This window comes from Exophiala spinifera (genome assembly GCF_000836115.1).
Source record: "Exophiala spinifera strain CBS 89968 unplaced genomic scaffold supercont1.1, whole genome shotgun sequence".
Classification (NCBI taxonomy): domain Eukaryota; kingdom Fungi; phylum Ascomycota; class Eurotiomycetes; order Chaetothyriales; family Herpotrichiellaceae; genus Exophiala; species Exophiala spinifera.
In genome coordinates this window covers 5,776,189-5,789,072 of record NW_015622513.1, presented here as the reverse complement: position 1 = coordinate 5,789,072, position 12,884 = coordinate 5,776,189, and the positions used below count along the sequence as shown (strand labels likewise).

Below are 12,884 nucleotides of genomic sequence, written 5' to 3'. Positions count from 1 at the left end.
TCGAAAATGACATCATTATCGCCGTCGTCCGCATCGGTGCAGCCGGAGAGAGTGATACACACGGCAGGCTGCATAATCATCGGCGACGAGGTGCTGGGCGGAAAGGCAAGTACAGGGATGCCCGGGATGGGCCCGACGTGTCGTTCCATGACTGTTGCTTTCTGGTTGGATGGCTGACGCAGCATTGCCGGTTACACAGACGGTCGACACGAACAGCGCGTACCTTGCAAAGTTCTGCTTTTCGCTGGGCATACAATTGAAGAGAGTGGAAGTGATTGCGGACGACGAAGATGAAATAATAGAAGCCGCGAGGCGCATGTCCAAAAACTATGATTTTGTGGTTACAAGTGGTGGCATCGGTCCTACGTATGTCTGTCCTGTGTCGCCCGACACACTGCACACTCCTCGTCCACGCCGGGGCTTCGCTCACTTAAAGCCTGCATCGCTCTTTACAGGCACGATGACATAACGTACCAGTCGATAGCGAAGGCGTTCAATCTCGAGTTAAAACTACACGAAACGACCGTGGCCAAGATGAAGAAGTTTTCCAGGCCGCATAAATCACAGCCGAACTTTGACTGGGATAAGCCGTCGCCGGCGTTGACAGCGAAGTTAAGAATGGCCCGCTTACCGTTTGACCCCAAGCTTCCCGAAGAGGACCAGGTGCTCTTTGTCAAGGAAGATCTCTGGGTGCCAATTTCAGTGGTCAATGGAAATATTCACATTTTGCCCGGGGTGCCCAGATTGTTTGAGGCGTTGCTGGAAGGTATGAAGCCGAGGATCATGCCTCTGCTGAAGGACCCAGAGGGTAAAGGCACGTATCGCGTGCTCTTTAGCACGCCCTTGGCCGAGAGCGCTGTGGCAGAATACCTCACGAGTCTTGCCGCAAAGGTCGAGCCGAAGGGCGTTAAGGTCGGAAGCTATCCTCGCTGGGGCAAAGGCAAGAATGTCGTGACATTGGTCGGCACCGACCGGGAGTACATGGACTCTCTAGAGAACGAGGTTGCCGAGGGAGTTCAAGGTCGAAGGATCCAGGTAGAAGGCGAAGACGACACTGATGATGAAACGGACGTCAAGAAGGACAAGGATTCGTGATAGATATGGTAGTCGTCGACGAGGCGTTTTGCCCGTTGCTGACGGACCCCCCTTCAATGCTTTGTGTTCGCCGTTGCTTGGCCAGGAGGTCCATGCCTCTACCAATGCAGTGGATGAACTCGTTATGAAAAGGGTCAACTATGTCGTTCGTCACTAAAATTGGTAGGGATACTCCGTATATATTTTGCCTTTACCTTCATCTGGTAACAGCGTCTATGAAGATACACGTGATTATAATCCGTGGTAAGAAGAGGCTGCTCTTAAGAATGTTTGGTTATGCAAAGAACTGGCACCTGCATTCGCCGTGAGGAACCATTTTAATGGCACACTGCGGCCACAGGGGCATAGCGCTGTTCCACTTTGCATGGGTGAAAGATTGAGTGGCCGTCGAACGGGGTCGAATTCGAGACCGGGGTGCAAATCGTTCACATTTCGAGATCACAGCACGTTGTGGCGATTTCGTGTAACGCAAAGGCCGACGAACGACGTTGTGTTACCTTGGAAGAGTTCTTCCCCAGGAAGGGTAAGTACATGGTATGGAGCCATCGATGTGATACTGTAGCAACACAAAGTCGCAACCACATGTCAGGAATAGTAGACTGAGGACTCGGGAGAAGCCTCTGCAGCCGTTCATGTCTTCTGTTCTCTTCGTGGGCGATCTTCATGCTGCGTCTCGAAAAGTCAACGATCATCGTCAAGAGCGTGAGGGTTCGTAATTTCGTACTCCATGCTCGAAACGCGCTGCTTGTTGCAGATCTATTCAACGTGATGGACGCCTCTTTCTCGGGACAACGCAATCTGCAAGCCAAGCGGTTACGCTACGTACTTTCCTTCAACAGAGGGTGCAGAAGACGTCGGAGCGCGTGTCATTCGTGTGGTCAACATGCTTATCGGAGTCTGTAGAGAGAGAAGCACCTGTTTCGTATTTCGGCCTCCTTTTGTTGTTTCCAGCACATGACAGCACCTGAGGAATGGAGAAGAGCGGTGGTAGCGTGGGAGGTGGAAGCCCATTTCCCGAGCTTGCTTCTGGCCTAGAGCTTTAAGCGCCAGACTAGGTTCGCGCAGGGAGAACCGGCGTGTGATCAAGTCGTGTACGGTCGAATCAGAGGTGGCACTCGGCTTCTCTCACTGGCATGGCGTTAACAGACAGTTCTGCTCACCTCACGGGTAAGGGAGGCTTCCGTGATGGCTCGAAGATGGCATGCGGGAAAGAGTTCTCCTTGTCGAGTTGTCACAACTTCAGGCGAACCACACTGGAGAGATAACTGCCTGTATGCATGGATAGCCTCCGTAATCATACTGGACGATTCGAGTGGTCGCTCGGATCCGTCGACGATTGGATGGCTTGCTTGCGAGTATCCCAATTGAGACGACGGTTTGATAATGAGGGCCAGAGCAGATCAGGCCAGGTGTATCTCCTGCGCTTCCGACGACATAGGAGTGCAACGATATGGCTCAGTGGCTCTGTCGAGGGGTTAGTACTCGTTTCGGTACAGGTAAAGAAGCGCTCAGTCAGTGAGTGCCTTTGGTGGTTCTGTGGAAAGCGAAAAAGCCTGGCAGAAAATGTTCAAGCCACCACAGGGAATTCGTCTGGATGAGGGATAGGGGCACACCTAAGCCTTGACTAGAGTCGAAACAACTCTCCGTAGAATGGGGGGAACGGGAAGATGGATGGATGGCAGCTTCGCTAAGCCATTTAGAGCCTCCAGGCCTTGCGATAGGCTCCGAAGGGGTCGCCGGGCAGGCCACTAGGCCAGGTAGGACAGTAGTGGTGAGGGGTGCTAAGGAGTGGCCCAGGGCGTCACGGAGCAGGCCTAGTGAGCCTAGCACCCCTAGCACCCCTAGCAGCCTTAGCAGCCTTTGCTTGGAGAGGTGGTACCTCTAGGCTCTAGTAGTAGGTTAGCACCTACTGGCGTGACTGACTGGCACTTCCGAGCCTCTGCTGGTCGTTAGCTACAGGGCTCGTATCAATCCACGAAAGAGGATACTGACCCTGAGCCCTTTTACTCCGTCGTGTACGCTCCGGATGGCTTCCTCCCTGCGCTCGAGAATATCTGAACTTCTACTCCATACCCTCAATCTGGACCTTTGGTAGACCTCTCCATTGGATCCCATTCCTCGTCGTTTCACCAGCCGCAGGCTCGTACGGTCATACCCAGGTATTGCAGACACTTCCAACGTCTATCTTGGCCAATCATCCTGCCCTTGCTGCAGCCAGATCCTGGAGAAGCCCATTCCGCAGTTATTCGTGACTGGCTCGGCCACTGACAAGTCGACTGCTTCCCCTTGACGTCTCTTGACGCTCTTTGTTGCTGTCAATTCACACCTCGCCAGCAGACCTACATCTCATATTCTGCTCCTTCCATACGTCAGTCAGGCAAGGTCAGTGCTTGCAGGAGCTGTCGCAACAGCCACCCGTCAACCCTTCGCGCTTCGAAACTCATCCGAACCACGGTTTCACCTCGCTCCCACCCTCACTCTCGAACTCACCAAAACCGCCGACCTTGCACCTGAGACCTCTGCGTCTGTCGACAAACATCCTAGCAATCGCATCTCCAGCTTGCGGCTATCTTGACCCCTAGAGTTCTTAGTACTCGTCAGAAGTCCTTTTGCTCGGAATTTCGTCCTTGCGATCTGGGTTCTTGGCTAAGTTCGCTTCCAACCCGAACACTTTTGGACTATTTGTCTCAGGCGTGATTCATACCGAGACACGCCTTTGTCGACGTCAGACCACTGCCTGCGATGGCTTCAAAGGTTGGTGAAGTGAACCCGACTATGCTTCCTTCCTCCCCAATCCCATGGCTGCGCTGACCTCTTCCTGGCAGTTTCTGCGCGAATACAAACTGGTGGTGGTAGGAGGCGGAGGTGTAGGAAAATCGTGCTTAACCATCCAACTCATACAAAGTCACTTCGTGGATGAATATGATCCAACGATTGAAGGTGTGTCCGCTCCGTTTACCGAGACCCGACCACCGCTGACATGACCGCAGACTCATACCGCAAGCAGTGCATGATCGATGACGAAGTTGCCCTCCTTGATGTCCTGGACACGGCCGGCCAAGAAGAATACTCCGCCATGAGAGAACAGTACATGAGAACAGGCGAAGGGTTCCTGCTCGTCTACTCCATAACATCGCGGCAGTCGTTTGAAGAGATCATGACCTTTCAACAACAAATTCTCCGCGTCAAAGATAAAGATTACTTCCCCATTATCCTTGTGGGCAACAAGTGTGATTTGGAGGGGGAAAGAGCAGTATCCCGAGAGGAAGGCGCACAGTTGGCAAATCAATTCGGGTGCAAGTTCATCGAGACATCTGCCAAATCACGAATAAACGTCGATAATGCATTCTACGACCTCGTACGAGAGATCAGAAGATACAACCGCGAAATGTCAGGGTACTCCGGCGGCGCCCCTCCTCTCGGTGGCCACGGTCCTGGCCAAAAGTTTGAGGTTGATAACCAGTCGGACGGCGCAGGGTGCTGCAGCAGGTGTGTGGTGATGTAAAGAGCATGGCGAGGCAGATTAAACAAAAGTTGAAAATATTGCTGAGACTTTTCCCACAGCTCGGAGTTGAGAGCATGACTCTACGGCGCCATGTTGAACGGATTGACTGGGTTTGGCTTGCACTTTGGGGAGCGCCTAAAATAAGAGGTCTTTTGCGAATCAAGAATTGAACAGGCTTGCGCTTCGAAGGAAAATGGACCTGGCATTTTGTTATTGGAATGGGCAGTCATAGAGATTTGATTCCCTTGGTGTGCGAGAGAGTCTTGCTATGTTGTCTAGCAGAAAATTGGCTCGGGAGCGATTCTTCGCAGCCATCAGGCGTGCTATTCCAGGACAGAACTTATATACTCTTACGTGTTAATCTTATCAGCATTGCCTTTCTGATGTTCGTTTTTTTGTGGACGGAACGAGCCAAGATTTGGTTCTGATATTGTTGTTGTTCCGTTCGACCTTTGTATGTCCCGTAGTTAACAAGCCATTGACTCACTAAAAGCCAACAGATCTTCAACAGGTATTCTCGCTCCGGTGACTTGAGGTGTGGCTTTGGCATAGACGTGAAACCGTAGGCCAAGTCATGCCAGGGAGTCCAAAATTCATGGAGTGGTCATATCAAGTTCAATAACTGCTTCGACCGGACTCTCTTGGTACAAATGCTTTTCTCCTGAGGGTGTTCTGTACGCAAACTCTCGAACATCCCTTGGATACTCCTACGCTTCATCTCCGACATCATGGAAGAAGAGAAACCCTCTGAGGCCAAGGCTTCATTCGGTAAGCGCAACGCCTTTTCCGAGTTGATGTCGCCAAAGGCCAAACAGCCAAAACCAGAGGTTTCGAAGGCTGGAAAGCATCGCAATCCCTACGACATTCGCAATGGCTTGCTGGCATACATTCTAGATCCAGCCAAATTCGCACCAAATGTGGTCATCAGCTTCAACGAGCGAGTCGTCCTGCTCCGCGACGCGTTTCCCAAGGCTACTGTACATCTGCTGTTGCTCCCAAGAGATCCGGTCAAGCGAGATATGCATCCCCGTGATGCTTTGAATGATGCCGAATTTTTGAAGATGATGAAGACAGAAGCTAGTGAGGCCTTGGAGTTGGCGGCGTCCGAATTATCACGGCAACTCAGCTCTTATTCGGACTCTTGCAAGGAGCGCATCGCCGCAATGGAGGGCGACGAGATACCTGATGAGCTTCCACCTGGCAGAGATTTTGCAAAGGAATTCAAAGTCGGCATCCACGCTCATCCATCTATGAACCATCTTCATATCCACATCATCAGTCGAGACATGCATTCTGATCGCCTAAAGCATCAAAAACACTACAACAGCTTCAACACCGACTTCTTTATCCCTCTGGAGGACTTTCCCCTGGCGGAAGACGACATAAGACGGAGCACGAGTTACCAGAACAGCAACCTGAAGAAAGAGTACAAATGCTGGCGGTGCGGGAGATTGTTTGGGAACAAGTTTCAACAGCTAAAGGCTCATCTTGAGGAAGAATTTCTTGCCTGGAGGAAAATGTGAGCGAGCCCTGGTCCCCAACACCGATGTTATGTGTCAACCGCCACTCAACCCCTTCTTCGTTCTCGGCTCGAGTCCCGTAGCCTAGAAGAATCGCGGCCCCTTTCTAGATAGCTGTCTCTTCGGGCACGCCTGGAATTGGTGGGGTCGACATATTCGACAACTTCTCGTATTCCACCGTCCTCGACGTCGACATATATCCTTCCAGGTTGGACAACTTCATAATCGAACCGTGGCTGAGAACTTCTTCGTCGGGCCGTGTTGCTTGCGTCGGCAGCTCGGGATACGGTCTCTGGTTCAGGCTTTCTTCTAACCACTTCCTTCTGTTCAAGTTCTCTAACCCGAGCGCCGCCTCCATCAGCTCGGCGTTTGAAAGCTCTTACACTGCCCGGTCTTGAGGCCATACTACCCCTACGACTCGCGAGACCACCGCCGCCCCCTCCACGTCTATCGTCGCTACCAGAGCTGCTGCCTCCACGTTTACGACATGTTCCACCACCACCTCGTCGATCAAGTATTGCTAAACATCGTTTCACCAACTCGTCTGCTTCGAATGTGTCTCTTTCGATCCTTCGAATCTGAAGCCGCTGGACCTGGTTGAGCATACTGACCACGGACGACTGGCTTTGCCACCTAACATTTTCGGATCAGTTCAGAGTATGCTAGGCAGTCGGAGACTTCCGTACCAGATGAAACGATGGACCAAGTCAGTCCTATAATACCTCTCGGTGCCGGGAGCCAGGCCAGCTTCTACCATGCCGATACGGTTGGTGGTCTGCTTTTCATTCGAGCTGGGTTTCGCGTAGGGCTTCTCTTCCACGTCACTTTCTCCCCACCAGTCGCCTCTCTGAACCTCTTCAGCGCGCACTGGATTCCTGATGAGGAACGGGCGTTCTATATTGCGAAACTGCTGCCACATGCCGTTGAGGGTGGTTTCCAATAGCTCGGTCACCTCCCGCGCCTTGCGCCGAGATCGTCTCCGTCGCCCGTTGGAGAACACGGAGTACGGGTCGCCTTCTCGGGCACGTTGCCGAAGTAAGGCTTGTTCTGCTTGGATCTCTTGACGCAGGTTGCCCAGCATGATCGGAATGAGCGTGTCTGCATTGCGCATGGTCGATATGAGGTCTCGATAGACACCTGAAACGATAGATTGTGAGGAATGGACGGACTTTCACGTTAACGAGAAGGGCCAGTACAAACCGAGTAATGTAGCAAGGGTGATTCCAAAGGATATGAACCCAATAATTTGGGAAGCTAGGGCGAGGGCCGTAGTCATGATGTCCAACAGTAGAGGTTGAAGTCACCAAGATGTCCCCCAGAGTATCAGAAGTTGACACTGTTCCGGAATTCATCCAACGACGAACCCTGTACTTCAGCGACAATAGCATGCGGTTCCCCCAACAATAAAGGAGTATGTAAGGTACGGATGTAGGTACCAAGATATGTATGTATGCTGAATCATACTCGCCATCCAGCAATCTGTAGCTTTCTTCGAGCTATTCCCAGTTAATGATCTGGATGTGAAGTTGGAGGCGGGAAGCTTTTCCGCGCAGATCCGAGTAGCACAGCAACTATATTTGAAGATCCTTGCAACAATGAGCCGCGTTTACCATCATCCTAATTCTATCAGGAAGACCACGCCTTTACTGCTACCCTTGATATCGCCATTCCCGACATAAACAATGGCAGTCCCACCATATGATGCCCACTCAGATTCGAAGAGTAAGTCCATTGACCCCCAGGGAGCTCAAGTACTCGAGGATCCAAAAGGTCAAGTTCTTATTTGCCGGGAACACAATTCCATCACTGGAGGTTTCTCATCCAGTCATGACTTGAAACTTGGGTACCATGTATGACGCATTCGGACAATCTCCATCGTCGCCCGTTCTTGATGTCATACCAGACAATCATGACCGTGGACGCGCTTGAAGTTTGCAGGTGATTGAAAAGAAATGAGCATTGAGAAGAGATGACCCAATATTTGGCCTTGTGAATTGTTCTTGCAGACCACAAAGTACACAATTGGAATTGGCGAAGTCAACCCGAGACAATGTCCGACAAACCTCAACAAGGCCCTCCGACGGCCTATCCATCCACCTCGCTCAAGAAGCAAGACCAAGAAGGCAGTAAAGGTCTAGATGCGAAGCTCGAGCCAGGCGCAAACTGGACTCAACTCGAGTTCTGGGACGACGAGGGCACTTCACCTTACTTAAAGGACTACGAGGGCCGCGGCCTGCTCAAGGACAAGGCTGTCTTGATCACTGGCGGCGATTCAGGTCAGATCACCACTACCCATTGACACACCACGTCTGTCGACCATCTTGTGAGGATGAAGTGTGACCGCTGACATATTTGACACTTGCGTCGTTCAGGCATCGGTCGAAGCGTAGCGATTCTCATGGCCCGCGAAGGCGCCGACATCACCATCGTGTACCTCGAAGAAGAAGAACCTGATGCGAAATGGACAAAGTCCCAAATCGAAAAAGCTGGTCGACAATGCCAACTCCTCGCTCTCGACATCACGTCTGAAGACAACTGTCGCAAAGCGATTGACGCGCACTTGAGCAAATTCGGCAAATTGAGTGTGCTGGTGAACAACGCTGCCATGCAGGAAATCTGTGAGGACCATTCACAGATCGACCTGGGCGTGGTGGAGAGGACGTTCCGCACCAACGTGCTCAGCATGTTCGCCATGACCAAGTTCGCCTTGCCGCACATGAAGCGAGGGTGCAGTATTGTCAACTCGTGCAGTGTCGCCGCGTACATGGGCAATCCGAAACTGGTGGACTACTCTTCGACCAAGGGCGCCATCTCGACCTTCACGAGGAGTCTGGCTCAGCAGCTCGCACCGAAGGGAATAAGGGTCAACGCTGTGGCTCCGGGCATCATGTAAGAGGAAACATCCTATACCGTCGCGCGGATTGCCTGGGTATCTGGATCCGGAGAAGTGCTAATTCGTAACTGTACCAACTAGATGGACGCCTCTTCAACCCGCGACAAAGGGAAACCCACCTGAGGCCATGGACAGCTTGGGCGTTTCTGAGGCACCGCTTCAAAGACCAGGAATGCCGATCGAGGTTGCGACTGCGTACGTGTTTCTTGCGAGTCCGCTGGCGAGTTATTTCACGGGAGAGGTCATTCATGGAACCGGGGGAATAGAGATGCAGGGCTGATCCCGGACCGGCCTTCTTTCGATCAGCACAGCGAATGAATCTGTGGCGCCGGTCATGCGTGATATGAACCTCCACGGAATACATAGATGAAGGGTCGAAGTAGCCTCCCTAATCGATATCAAAGCATGCCGTACATTCGTTATGTTTCATTCTGCATAGTAGTTGCAATCTTTGTTGGCCGCAATAAATATAACGTGTAATGTAGAATGGAAAGAAGCTCTTGTGGTGCGCGTTGACGAGAGCCGGCGAGGTGATCTTGAGTTTGGGCCAGTGAACAACCCGCGTATCAAACGAAGAGAAAAGAAATCTTATCAACAATCTCCGCCAAATCGCGTTTCCGGACTCGCTCTTTTCGCAGTGCTGTACTCGATGTAGCCTGGGATGTCCGCATCCACCTTCCTTTTCCCTCCATGTCCACGTATCATTTTACGCCCTGCGGGTGGATTGCGCCATTTAGAGAACTCATCCGAAGCTGCCAACCTGCCTGCCCTGGGTTATCAGTTATTTGTCGTACACACAGCCAGAAGGTAACATTGTGACTAGTCGACATGTAGCCGCTGAGGGTGACTCACTCTCGGTGGATTTGGCCCGAGGCTTCCCTTGTGGCGTTTTCTATAAAGACAGCCTGCTATTCGCACAGGCGTTGTATACTCGGACTACGGGTACCTACGGTCCGAGATAGTGAGGGCTGCTCGTCTGGCAAAGAGACGAACACAATGTCGACCACCACGACGAATCTGAGCCCCGGCATCCACCTCATCGGCGCAACCACGCCAGAAATCTCGACGATAGTGTCCAGCGTAGTCCACCTTCACGCAACATGCATCCTGAACGACTACACCCTCGCCACGTTTCTCCCACCGCTCTCCTACGACCTTATGACTAGTTGGTGGCGGCAGCGATTTGACGAAGTCACGACGGGAGCAAGACACATCGTCATCCAAGTCAGCGAGGTCTCGGAGCGCAGCAGCATGGACCTCGCGGCGCCTTGGGCCAGTGAAGGTCGCGGGTGGCCCCTCCTGGAGAACGGACTTGAGGTTTCAGGCGTCGTGACCCTGTCTACGCCATTCAGCCAGACGGGCCCGTTCAGAGCCGTTGTCCAGAAACTGTTCGTCTCGCCACTGCATCGCCAACGCGGCATAGCGAAACGGATGCTGGTCAAGCTGGAAGATGTTGCCCTGGCCCATGACCGATGGAATCTCATGCTCGACACTTCGGTGGGAAGCGAAGCGGACAAAGTCTATCCCAGGCTGGGCTATGAAAGGTTGGGCATCGTCAGGGAGTACGGAATTAGTCCGAAAGATGGACGGCCGGTGGATGAAGTTTGGTACTGGAAGGATTTGAGAAAACATCGCATACAGGAGCGGTAGACTTTAGACGTTGAAGAGTCTGTGGCCGAATTCCGGATAGAAGGAACCTGCCTAGGCTTAGATGGCACATCTGGCTCTATGACAAAACTATGAGTTGTCAGGCGATGAACGGCAAAAGATAAGAGTTATAGAACACAGTCGCCAATGTAGACAGATACTCAAACATACTGTTTTGCGAATGCGATGAGTGCTCGAGGGTCAGGAAAAGGGAGGCCACAAGGCTACAAGGCTGAACGATTCTCTGTATCATTGGTCAACGGAAATACAAGTCACGTGCCATCGATTATCCTACAATTTTCGAGCTCTAACAACAAGCACTATCAATCGTTGTCGTGCAGTATCCCGACGAACTCCTCCCTCCATCCTCCCTCCACCTCCCTCTCAACACAAAATCTCCTCCTACCTCCGACGTTCAAGATGCCGCCGATCCCCTCGCTCGGTGCGCTGCACACCTTCCGCGCCCTCACGCGGCTCTCACTCGCCAAAACCACAACCTACTCCCCGTCTCCCATCCTCCGAAGCGCAACGCCCATCTCACAACTCTCTCGCACGCACCCGTTCTCCAGCACCGCCACGCGATCCATGACCCTCAACCAAGTGCGCACGCAGGGCCGCCGGCCAAAGAAAGCCCGCCACGCCGTCTCGCCAGCCCTGGCCGCCGAGAACCGTCCGGAGATGAAAGGCGTGTGCCTGAAGGTGGGCATCACGAAGCCCAAGAAGCCCAACTCCGGCCAGCGCAAGACGGCCAAGGTGCGCCTGTCCAACGGGAAGATTGTGTCCGCGTACATCCCCGGCGAAGGACACAACGTGCAACAGCACAGCGTGGTTCTGGTGCGCGGTGGCCGCTCCCAGGATTGTCCTGGTGTGAGATACCATCTTGTCAGAGGTGCTTTTGACCTGGTGAGTTTTCCCGTTTTTGGCCTTTGCACGCACCGTTTGTCCAGGTGTGTTGGGGGGTTATGTGCGTTTTTTCGCGTGGACCGGGAAATCAAGAAACGAAAAAAGGCGGGAAAAGCATAAGAATCTTAGGCTGACGTGAACTCTGTGAATTACTTAGGGCGGTGTACCGAGTCGAGCGTGCAGTCGAAGTAAATATGGCACGAAAAAGCCCAAGGCCGCCGTGTAAAATGTCAAAAAGGACCGATCATCTCGGAAATGTAACAACAGCAGCATTACGACCGCTAACCGTCGAAAATAAACACTCTCAGCGTGGTTTTGCGCTTTCTCTACAAAATGTCACTCCGCGGAGAGAATGTACAGATTCCCAAGAGACAACAATTGAGCGAGCTTGGGACCAGGGAGGAATTGGATAAAGGGGGGCACGAACAATGTTAAATCTTGAGATTGAGAGATGTTCATATTGGTCCCCCGGTTTATCAATAAACAAAATATTTCTCATGGTGTCCCAGAGTCGAAATTGAAGATGCAGCAGGACCAGGCTGTTGGAACCACCCTGGGTTTAGGTTTCCTTTTCCCGCCTGGAGACTCGGGCCCGGCTGGATGTTTTGAAGCAGGGCTTGATGAGACTCTTGAGGGCATGTGGTATAAGTGTTCGACGATGCTATAGAATCAGCTAGGTTAGAAGGCACCCAGGTCCATGTCTACCGCATACCAGGGTCTACTTCGTCGATGATAAGCGGCTGCTCCATATACCAAAAGTACAAGACCAGCGTATCTGCCTGATATTGTACCATCTCATTTTTTATTCGCATTGACTATTCAAGTTTCAGTTCACACCATGTGACAGTTGCTTTTTGTGAGGTGGTTCCACGTTGTACAAGTAGCAGTTGTTCCGCACTCGCAGGAGAAAGGTGGTCCCCGGTCAACGGGGGCTAACTTAGAGATTCAGATGAGATATAATAAGGTCACCTGTTTATTCGTCGATGGCTCTTTTTCTCTTCTCGCAAAACCGTGGCCTTGATGCTTTACGCTATTACAGGTCTATCCATCTCGCTACCTATATACAGAACAGTTCCCCTTGAATATTACACGTTACGCTGCTCATGAACGGAGCAAAAAGGGGCCCCCAAAATAGGAGAACAGAGCATGTATCTCGGAGTTCTTGAGGCAAAGAAAGAAAGAAAGATGGGCAAAAGCCAAAGCCAGGCCTCCAAAACGTCCTTTTGAATTCTCCGTACACTATTTACACAGCTATTGATCCAAACGCGCTTCATATCAATTCATAACCACGCAATGCAATGCAGTGCAGTGCTGTTCCGTT

At 52.0% G+C, this 12,884-nt stretch overlaps 7 protein-coding genes across 7 annotated transcripts; 6 read left to right on the top strand and 1 right to left on the bottom strand.

Moving 5' to 3' along the window:
* Positions 1–169: 169 nt before the first annotated feature.
* PV08_02124 (uncharacterized protein) lies at positions 170–1,095 on the top strand (the record flags this gene model as incomplete). The annotated part of the gene is made up of 2 exons (XM_016376484.1): positions 170–366; positions 456–1,095. The coding sequence occupies 2 exons, from the start codon at positions 170–172 to the stop codon at positions 1,093–1,095; spliced, it is 837 nt and encodes a 278-aa protein (XP_016241760.1).
* A 2,798-nt stretch (positions 1,096–3,893) lies between these two features.
* Positions 3,894–4,600, top strand: PV08_02123 (Ras-like protein; the record flags this gene model as incomplete). The annotated part of the gene is made up of 2 exons (XM_016376483.1): positions 3,894–4,035; positions 4,086–4,600. 2 exons carry the CDS (start codon positions 3,894–3,896, stop codon positions 4,598–4,600), a joined length of 657 nt encoding a protein of 218 aa, XP_016241759.1.
* Positions 4,601–5,328: 728 nt separating this feature from the next.
* PV08_02122 (uncharacterized protein) lies at positions 5,329–6,123 on the top strand (the record flags this gene model as incomplete). The annotated part of the gene is made up of 1 exon (XM_016376482.1): positions 5,329–6,123. One exon carries the CDS (start codon positions 5,329–5,331, stop codon positions 6,121–6,123), a length of 795 nt encoding a protein of 264 aa, XP_016241758.1.
* A 44-nt stretch (positions 6,124–6,167) lies between these two features.
* PV08_02121 (uncharacterized protein) lies at positions 6,168–7,231 on the bottom strand (the record flags this gene model as incomplete). The annotated part of the gene is made up of 2 exons (XM_016376481.1): positions 6,168–6,753; positions 6,807–7,231. The coding sequence occupies 2 exons, from the start codon at positions 7,229–7,231 to the stop codon at positions 6,168–6,170; spliced, it is 1,011 nt and encodes a 336-aa protein (XP_016241757.1).
* A 939-nt stretch (positions 7,232–8,170) lies between these two features.
* Positions 8,171–9,293, top strand: PV08_02120 (uncharacterized protein; the record flags this gene model as incomplete). Its single annotated transcript, XM_016376480.1, has 3 exons — positions 8,171–8,396; positions 8,493–9,009; positions 9,095–9,293. 3 exons carry the CDS (start codon positions 8,171–8,173, stop codon positions 9,291–9,293), a joined length of 942 nt encoding a protein of 313 aa, XP_016241756.1.
* A 716-nt stretch (positions 9,294–10,009) lies between these two features.
* Positions 10,010–10,663, top strand: PV08_02119 (uncharacterized protein; the record flags this gene model as incomplete). Its single annotated transcript, XM_016376479.1, has 1 exon — positions 10,010–10,663. The coding sequence occupies one exon, from the start codon at positions 10,010–10,012 to the stop codon at positions 10,661–10,663; it is 654 nt and encodes a 217-aa protein (XP_016241755.1).
* Positions 10,664–11,080: 417 nt separating this feature from the next.
* On the top strand, positions 11,081–11,789 carry PV08_02118 (ribosomal protein S12; the record flags this gene model as incomplete). The annotated part of the gene is made up of 2 exons (XM_016376478.1): positions 11,081–11,563; positions 11,721–11,789. 2 exons carry the CDS (start codon positions 11,081–11,083, stop codon positions 11,787–11,789), a joined length of 552 nt encoding a protein of 183 aa, XP_016241754.1.
* Positions 11,790–12,884: the final 1,095 nt, after the last annotated feature.